At 45.3% G+C, this 9,326-nt stretch overlaps 1 protein-coding gene across 1 annotated transcript; it reads left to right on the top strand.

The window, feature by feature from the left end:
• Positions 1 to 266: 266 nt before the first annotated feature.
• Positions 267 to 1,610, top strand: LOC127292523 (probable glutathione S-transferase GSTU1). Its single transcript, XM_051321941.1, has one exon. The coding sequence runs from the start codon at positions 338 to 340 to the stop codon at positions 1,004 to 1,006; it is 669 nt and encodes a 222-aa protein (XP_051177901.1). The 5' UTR covers positions 267 to 337; the 3' UTR covers positions 1,007 to 1,610.
• Positions 1,611 to 9,326: the final 7,716 nt, after the last annotated feature.

Genomic DNA, 9,326 nt, shown 5'->3' with positions numbered 1-9,326 from the left:
TCGTCACCACATATCACATCTTCGCCTGATCCTCTGTGCTTCTTTCCGACTCACCGAGGCGCTGATCCCCTGTGACACACCGGACCAAACACCGGAATTCTCGAGAACCATTACGCACGCACGGAGCCGGCCGTTCGATTTGATCCTGTCATCGTGCCAGTAATAAACTCCAGTAAAAAATTACTTACGCACTATCCCGGAAACATCCCAGCTCACCCACTCTGGTTGCCCCCCTATAAATCCTCACCCCGCATCATCTCACTCCTCACCCACACCCATACAACAATCACAAACACAAATACAAACACAGAGAAACCGATCTGATCAGTGATTAGTGATGGCAGGTGAGAACAACGTAGGTCTGGTGTTGCTGGATTTCTGGGTGAGCCCATTTGGGCAGCGGTGCCGCATCGCCCTAGCGGAGAAAGGCCTCTCCTACGAGTACGTTGAAGAGAACATCATGGCCACCAAGAGCGATCGACTCCTCCGCTCCAACCCGATCTATAAGCAGATCCCCGTGCTCCTGCATGACGGTTGCATAATTATCGAATCTCTCATCATCCTCCAGTATCTCGATGAGGTTTTTCCAGACACCCGCTCCCTCCTCCCCACCGACCCAAGCGAGCGCGCGCATACCCGTTTCTGGGCCGACTATGTCGATAAGAAGGTTTACGGCTGTGGCTCCCGGCTCTATACTGAGAAACAGCTGGAGGCGGGCACAGAGATGGCGGGGATCTTGAAGACACTAGAAGAGGAGCTCGGGGAGAAGGAATTCTTTGGAGGGGAGCATGGATTCGGGTTCGTGGATGTTGCGCTTATGCCTTTCACAACTTGGTTTGAGAGCTTTAATAGGTACTGGGGGGTCAATGTGGAGGAGGTGGCGCCAACGCTGGCAGCTTGGGCGGCACGGTGCATGAAGCGGGAGAGCGTCTCCAAAAGCCTGTACTCGTCAGAGAAGGTGCACGCTTTCATCAGTGGGATGAGGAAGGATGCTGGCTTTGAGTGAGTAGGGCACGCGATGCTCAAGGACGTAATAAAAGATGGTCTGAAATTGTGCGCTTCTTCTTGAAGCGGTGTGCACGGTGCTAGTTTTATTACATTGTGTGGTGATTGTGCAATTGTGAGGTGGAATGTTGTATTACTATTGATGCTTGCAAGTGACATATTGAAAAAAAAAAATACGTATATCATATTATACCATTCGTGGTGCAGTCAGGAACTTATCTAGCTTCTCAATCACTATCTTTCAACTTGCAGGAACAGAAGATATCGATGTTTCCTGAATATGTTTCCGCATCGGCAATAATATTCACCTCGTCGAGTGGAGCTGCTGCCTAGGAGTTTATGGCAACGACTGTCTGTGTCCTTGGAGCTGGATGATCACCCATCGTTCTTCCAACTCTACTCTGGTCGCCGTACATGGACCCTGCTGCCATTTATCTAGGGAATCATGGGCTGCATTTTTTTTTCCTTCTCTCAGATGATGGATGTGTACAAGTTTTTTCGGCAGTTTTAGGCAAGACAGGCAGACCTAGCTGTGGGAGCTGTAATTCTTTTGTTTTAGAAACTGTGTTGGGTGGATTTATGCAACGTGCCCCCCTCTTAGGCCAGACTATTGCCGAGTTTTGGGAAACAAGTCTACCTTTGGTTGCGTACGAAGAAGGAAGCTCCTTTGCTTGGCAAAGTATGTGGACGTACATGTATCTAAACAACGAGAAAAGGTTACATCTTATTCAAAATGAGATCCTCAGCCACCTCTGCATCGAAAAATTGCATACAGCCTTTATTTAGATTTTATTGAACAAAGATATGCTAAGAGTATACATCATAAAACCCCAAACCACCACTAAACAACTACAAACACTACGATGGGTGAAAAACATGACATCAGATACTTGTGCTCCAAAAACACAAACAAAGCCCACCAGCCAAATACCGGGGGCATCTCGAGTAACACAAAGGCAAAAAAAGGAGTACACATCTGATCTAGCAGACCCACAGAAAGCACCTAATGCACCCGCAGTAGAAGTTGTCGCCGCCATGAAACATTGGTCCATCTTTAGGGTTGAGATCCGCATAGCCCTCACCAGGCCTCCCATCGACGCCGCCATGGCACAAGACAATGCCCCAACCTGCGCGGGTCTATCATGCCACATCCTTCACCGAGGCCCCGCTGCGCCGAAGTCGACGCGTTAGATGTAGACCACTCCACCTCTTGCCTCCACCATCTAGCTAGCCGTTGCTCCAAAAATGATGTCCCAAGAGGTAGAACGACACTGAGTACCGCCATCGTCCGGCCTAGGAGACCGAGATCTAGGGTTTCTCCTAGAGCAGCACTAGTGGGAAGACAATAGCTGCAATGGTGATGCCTTCATCAAGGTAACGACGCAACACACCTTCCTCGCCCGCCATGACTAGAATTGGAGCTCGGTTTTCACCTGTACCCACGCCTCCCCAAAGTGGGAGATCGCAATATGATTGATATTTGGGGTGATGAATGGATTCCCCAAAGTGCATCACGCAAAGTTTTTACTAGCTGAGGTCAAAACCTTCTCACTACCCATTTACCTAGTTTTGACATGGACGGTCTTGTTGCTTGGAACTTGACAATTTTTTTTGTTTATTTCCTGTTCAGTGGGCCCGCTACGACGAATAGGAAGCTCCGCTCAAAAGTCGTCCGAATCTTGGCCAAGTAACCAATTCAATTAATCCACATCCAGTACGGTCCTTGATACCTTTAACCTGTTTTGGGCTATAGAAAAGATTTTTTCCTAGAGACATAGGTTTTTTCAAACCAGGAAGTGATTAAGCTTGGAAAGGTGATTCCTATTAAATTATTATGTTTTTTATTACCTAGAGCAACATGATTATATTTTGTGGTTTTATCAATGGAGAGAACTACGCCAGTCTCAAGGTAATCAAACAGTACAATAGAATATCGCTATGAAGATGGCTAAAATATGGTTGCAGAGATGGATGCGAGGTGGTGATGGCGGTAGGGCTTCGGTGTGTTGAGGATGATGAATGTCCCTCTTCCGGCGGCTGCCCTTTCTCCTTTGCACAAGGAAGTGGATGAAACACGAGTTTCGAGGGCCTACTGATATGAATTAGACATGGTCCCCTTTATGGAAGTTGTCAAATATGATGCCACCATTAGTACGAAGCAAAAGCTAAGGATACCCCCAATGGCCATTGATGGTGCTCCAGTGATGGCGCCAGACAATCTTGGTGGCGATTGTTGTGGAAGCGGTTGGAAAACCCCAAGAGGAAGGTGTGATGAGCACAGCAGTAAGTCTACCCTCAGTACGAAACCAATGTTTAATCGACCAGTAGGAGAAATGCGTGACTTCTGAAGGTGTTGCTATCTGACTAGTGGCAGAGCGCACTACTGGCGTCACCAAAAACGTGGAACATGCACACAACACAACCAAAGTACTTTGCCCCAACTTACAGTGAGGTTATCAATCTCACTGGTTTGCTGAACACAAAGGATTAGACGTATCGAATGGAAATAGATGTTTGCAGAAATTAAAGAGGACATGAATTGCAGTAAGTAAATAGAACATGATTGCAGTGGTTGAATTTATGAGTGTAAAGGAAAGGACCGGGGTCCACAGTTCACTAGAGGTGTCTCTCCATAAAGATAAATAGCATGTTGGGTGAACAAATTACAGCTGAGCAATTGACAGAACATCGACCATACATGACAAGATGATTACTATGAGATTTATTTGGGCATTACAACATAATACATAGACCGTAATCCAACTACGTCTATGACTAATAATCCACCTTCCGGTTATCGTCCAAACCCCTTTCAGTATTAAGTTGCAAGCAACAGATTATCGCATTAAGAAATGTGTGTAAATTAAATAATAGAATTATTCTCGGATAAAACATTGTTGTTTTCTCCCTAGTAGCAACAACACATCTACAATGTTAGAAGTTATTGTCATGCTTCCAGAAAACAAGAGGCATGAACCTACTATCGAGCATAAATACCCCCTCTTGAAGTCACAAGCATCTACTTGGTCAGAGTATCTACTAGCAACAGAGAGCATGCAAGATCACAAATAACATATGACATGAATATATAATTGACCTTAACATAGTATACAATATTCATCGGATCCCAGCAAATACAACACATGTAGGATTACATAAGGATGATCTTGATCATATAGGGCAACTCACAAGATCTATACATGAAGCACAAATTGGAGAAGACAACCATCTAGCTACTGCTATGGACCCGTAGTCCAGGGATGAACTACTCACACATCACTTCGGAGGCGGGCATAACTATGTAGATTCCTCCGGCGATGATTTACCCCTCAGGTAAGGTGTCGGGAAGAGCTGCAAAACCCCCCTAAATGGGTTCTACGATGGCGGCCGTGACGGAACTTTTCGTGGATGGAGGCTCGGGTATCCAGGATTTTTCTGAGAAGATGTATAAATAGGCGGAGGATTTAGGTTGGTGGGGTACCTGGGGGGCCCACACCATGCCTTGGCGTGGGCCCAGGCCTGGACGCGCCAAGGGAAGGTGTGGCCGCCCTGTGGCGCCTCGTCGACCCCCCCTCCGGATTTCGCCTTCGCTTCGGTAAAATATTGACTTTGGCTTTTGTTTCGTCCAATTCCGAGGATATATCCTGTACAACTTTTATGATATAAAAAACAGCAGAAAACAGGGAACTGGCACTGTGGCATCTTGTTGATTGGTTAATTTTGGAAATCATATAAAAGTGCATCGAAGTGTAAGCAAAACATATATGAATTGGTGTAAAACAAACATGGAGCATCAAAAATTATAGATACGTTTGAGACGTATCAAGCATCTCCAAGCTTAACTCCTGCTCGTCCTCGAGTAGGTAAGTGTTAACAAAATAATTTTTAAGGTGACATGAAGCCAACACAATCTTGATCAAGCATGTAAAGCATTGTGAGCTGGGATCAAAGTACTCTAAGCATAGACATGATAGCTATAATTATAACAATAGAACTTAGTGACATAGGCATCCCCAATGGGCCTGCCGAAGTTGATACCCGGGGTTTACGGAAGGCCCACGACTCGATGGATATGAAAATTCGGAAACCCAAGTTAGTATTGAGGAAAGCTAGAGTTGTATTAGGAAAGATATATTTGTAAACTTGCGGGATGGGTTGGAAACCTTCCCAGACTCTGTAACTTGTGTATTATGAATCCCTCGACTCCACCTCCTATATAAGGGGGAGTCGAGGGACAAAGAGAGCATCGATTCATTGTTTCTCGCAACCCTAGTTTTCATATTGTCAAGTACTTTTCGGCTGAAACCTTCGAGATCTACTTGCCCTCTACTTCCGACTAAAACCCTAGTCTACAATCTGTAGGCATTGATAAGTTAATCCCTTGTCAATGGGCGCCGTCTGTGGGAATTAGAGGTGTCAAGGATCTGATCTCGATGGCACGTTCAAGATCGTCGACTTCGTCAACTGCAAGCAACGCGATGGACAGAGGTAAACAGATCGAAACTGGTCTAGTTGATTTTGTTCCTCACCCGCCCTCCCGTTTGGATGCATATGCGTATCTAGAGGAGCCCATGGAGATGACGTTCGGAAAGTTCCACTTCCGCGTCGAGAAAGAAGAAGCGTATCGTCTCGAAATTCCGATCTCGTCGGGATTATCAGCGGTCGATCCCGATTTTTCGAGTTCAACATCGTCAATCGAGTCAGGCGACGAGGAGATTTTATCGCCACGCTTCATCAGCACTATGGCAAGCGCAAAACTTGCCAAGATCTTCAGCGACATGTCTTTCGAGTCATCTGCGGACTCCGATATAAGCGGTGACTCGAGCAGCATCGACAGCTTCAACTTCATTGACAGATCCACTATCGTCGGCGAGGTCTTCACCAATCTCTATGATGGTGTCACCAAACCAGACAAAGTTCAGAATCCAAAATATCATCAGATCTATGCAATTGGAGATCCGAGTCGCCCACAGGAGGATACATCAGAGAACTTCGATGAGGCGGGAAATCCATATGTCGATCCTGCAGATCTCACGAGAGGTCTAGGAACAAAATATATCGGACCGGGAACATGAGAGATAGTGCGATTTCCGCAGGCAGTATGGGATCGAGTCGCAAGAGCTATTGATGGTACAGAGCCAATGACCGTAACGGCGACACCTGAGGAGTTACAAGCGTATCAATATAGGCTTGCACGTACTAGGCGGGAGCTCGAGAAGCAGAAAATCGAGTTGGATAGGAGGCAGGAAGCAGCTTCTGCGTCAAGCAGGCAAAGATCTAACTTGAGTCAACAATCTGGTACTTCGGGAGATAGTCACAGAGCAGCTCAAAATAGAGCGAGATATCGGCTGCAAAATATACCTGAGGCAGACAAGGAGAATCTGGTTCAAAACCTGGACATGTCCTTTATGTCAATAGACACGAGGGGGAACATTATCCCTAAGAAACCAGAAGCTGGATACATGGCGACACAAGCTTTCATCCTCGCATCCAAGCCACCTCCCGGAGATCCAAGAGAAGCATTGTACAATATGGCTATGGTAGGAGTTGGAGCCATGGGAACGACGTTTATAAATTCGCCTCCCGAAGGATCAGCAAGGCAAAATAGTCCACGACCTACTGCAGCAGCACCAGGTCTTGAGAGAACAAGTGGAGCAAGAGACACAGTGATGCGCGTATAATTGACACGTTCGTTGGGAACCCCAAGAGGAAGGTGCGATGCGCACAGCAGTAAGTTTTCCCTCAGTAAGAAACCAAGGTTTAATCGAACCAGTAGGAGTCAAGAAGCACGTTGAAGGTTGATGGTGGCGGAATGTAATGCGGCGCAACACCAGGGATTCCGGCGCCAACGTGGAACCTGCACAACACAACCAAAGTACTTTGCCCCAACGAAAATGCTGAGGTTGTCAATCTCAACGGCTTGCTGTAACAAAGGATTAACCGTATTGTGTGGAAGATGATTGTTTGCGTAAAACAAGAAACAAGTATTGCAGTAGATTGTATGCGATGTAAAGAATAGGACCGGGGTCCACAGTTCACTAGAGGTGTCTCTCCCATAAGATAAAAGCATGTTGGGTGAACAAATTACAGTCGGGCAATTGACAAATAGAGAGGGCATAACAATGCACATACATGACATGATAAATATAGTGAGATTTAATTGGGCATTACGACAAAGTACATAGACCGCTATCCAGCATGCATCTATGCCTAAAAAGTCCACCTTCAGGTTATCATCCGAACCCCTTCCAGTATTAAGTTGCAAAACAACAGACAATTGCATTAAGTATGGTGCGTAATGTAATCAATAACTACATCCTTAGACATAGCATCAACGTTTTATCCCTAGTGGCAACAGCACATCCACAACCTTAGAACTTTCTATCACTGTCCCAGATTTAATGGAGGCATGAACCCACTATCGAGCATAAATACTCCCTCTTGGAGTTAAGAGTAAAAACTTGGCCAGAGCCTCTACTAATAACGGAGAGCATGCAAGATCATAAACAACACATAGGTAATAACTTGATAATTAACATAACATAGTATTCTCTATCCATCGGATCCCGACAAACACAACATATAGTATTACAGATAGATGATCTTGATCATGTTAGGCAGCTCACAAGATCCAACAATGAAGCACAATGAGGAGAAGACAACCATCTAGCTACTGCTATGGACCCATAGTCCAGGGGTGAACTACTCACTCATCACTCCGGAGGCGACCATGGCGGTGAAGAGTCCTCCGGGAGATGAATCCCCTCTCCGGCAGGGTGCCGGAGGAGATCTCCAGAATCCCCCGAGATGGGATTGGCGGCGGCGGCGTCTCAGTAAGGTTTTCCGTATCGTGGCTCTCGGTACTGGGGGTTTCGCGACGGAGACTTTAAGTAGGCGGAAGGGCAAGGTCGGTGGAGTCCTGGTGGGGCCACACACTAGGCCGGCGCGGCCAGGGCTTGGGCCGAGCCGCCCTACTGTGTCCCCACCTCGTGGCCCCACTTCGTTTCCCCTTCGGACTTCTGGAAGCTTCGTGGAAAAATAGGACCCTGTGCGTTGATTTCGTCCGATTCCGAGAATATTTCCTTACTAGGATTTCTGAAACCAAAAACAGCAGAAAACAGCAACTGGCCCTTCGGCATCTCGTCAATAGGTTAGTTCCGGAAAACGCATAATAATGACATAAAGTATGCATAAAACATGTAGATATCATCAATAATGTGGCATGGAACATAAGAAATTATCGATACGTCGGAGACGTATCAGCATCCCCAAGCTTAGTTCCTGCTCGTCCCGAGCAGGTAAACGATAACAAAGATAATTTCTGGAGTGACATGCCATCATAACCTTGATCATACTATTGTAAGCATATGTAATGAATGCAGCGATCAAAACAATGGTAATGACATGAGTAAACAAATGAATCATAAAGCAAAGACTTTTCATGAATAGTACTTTCAAGACAAGCATCAATAAGTCTTGCATAGGAGTTAACTCATAAAGCAATAATTCAAAGTAAAAGGTATTGAAGCAACATAAAGGAAGATTAAGTTTCAGCGGTTGCTTTCAACTTATAACATGTATATCTCATGGATAATTGTCAACATAGAGTAATATAACAAGTGCAATATGCAAGTATGTAGGAATCAATGCACAGTTCATACAAGTGTTTGCTTCTTGAGGTGGAGAGAAATAGGTGAACTGACTCAACATTAAAAGTAAAAGAAAGGTCCTTCAACGAGGAAAGCATCGATTGCTATATTTGTGCTAGAGCTTTTATTTTGAAAACATGAAACAATTTTGTCAACGGTAGTAATAAAGCATATGAGTTATGTAAATTATATCTTACAAGTTGCAAGCCTCATGCATAGTATACTAATAGTGCCCGCACCTTGTCCTAATTAGCTTGGACTACCGGATCATCGCAATACACATGTTTTAACCAAGTGTCACAATGGGGTACCTCCATGCCGCCTGTACAAAGGTCTAAGGAGAAAGCTCGCATTTTGGATTTCTCGCTTTTGATTATTCTCAACTTAGACATCCATACCGGGACAACATGGACAACAGATAATGGACTCCTCTTTAATGCATAAGCATGTGGCAACAATTAGTGTTCTCATATGAGATTGAGGATATATGTCCAAAACTGAAACTTCCACCATGATTCATGGCTTTAGTTAGCGGCCCAATGTTCTTCTCTAACAATATGCATGCTCCAACCATTAAGGTGGTAGATCTCTCTTACTTCAGACAAGACGGACATGCATAGCAACTCACATGATATTCAACAAAGAGTAGTTGATGGCGTCCCCAGAAACATG

This window comes from Lolium perenne, chromosome 4 (assembly GCF_019359855.2).
Source record: "Lolium perenne isolate Kyuss_39 chromosome 4, Kyuss_2.0, whole genome shotgun sequence".
In the NCBI taxonomy this organism is placed as follows: Eukaryota; Viridiplantae; Streptophyta; class Magnoliopsida; order Poales; family Poaceae; genus Lolium; species Lolium perenne.
The sequence above is the reverse complement of the archived record's forward strand: the minus strand, read 5'-3'. Positions and strand labels throughout refer to the sequence as shown.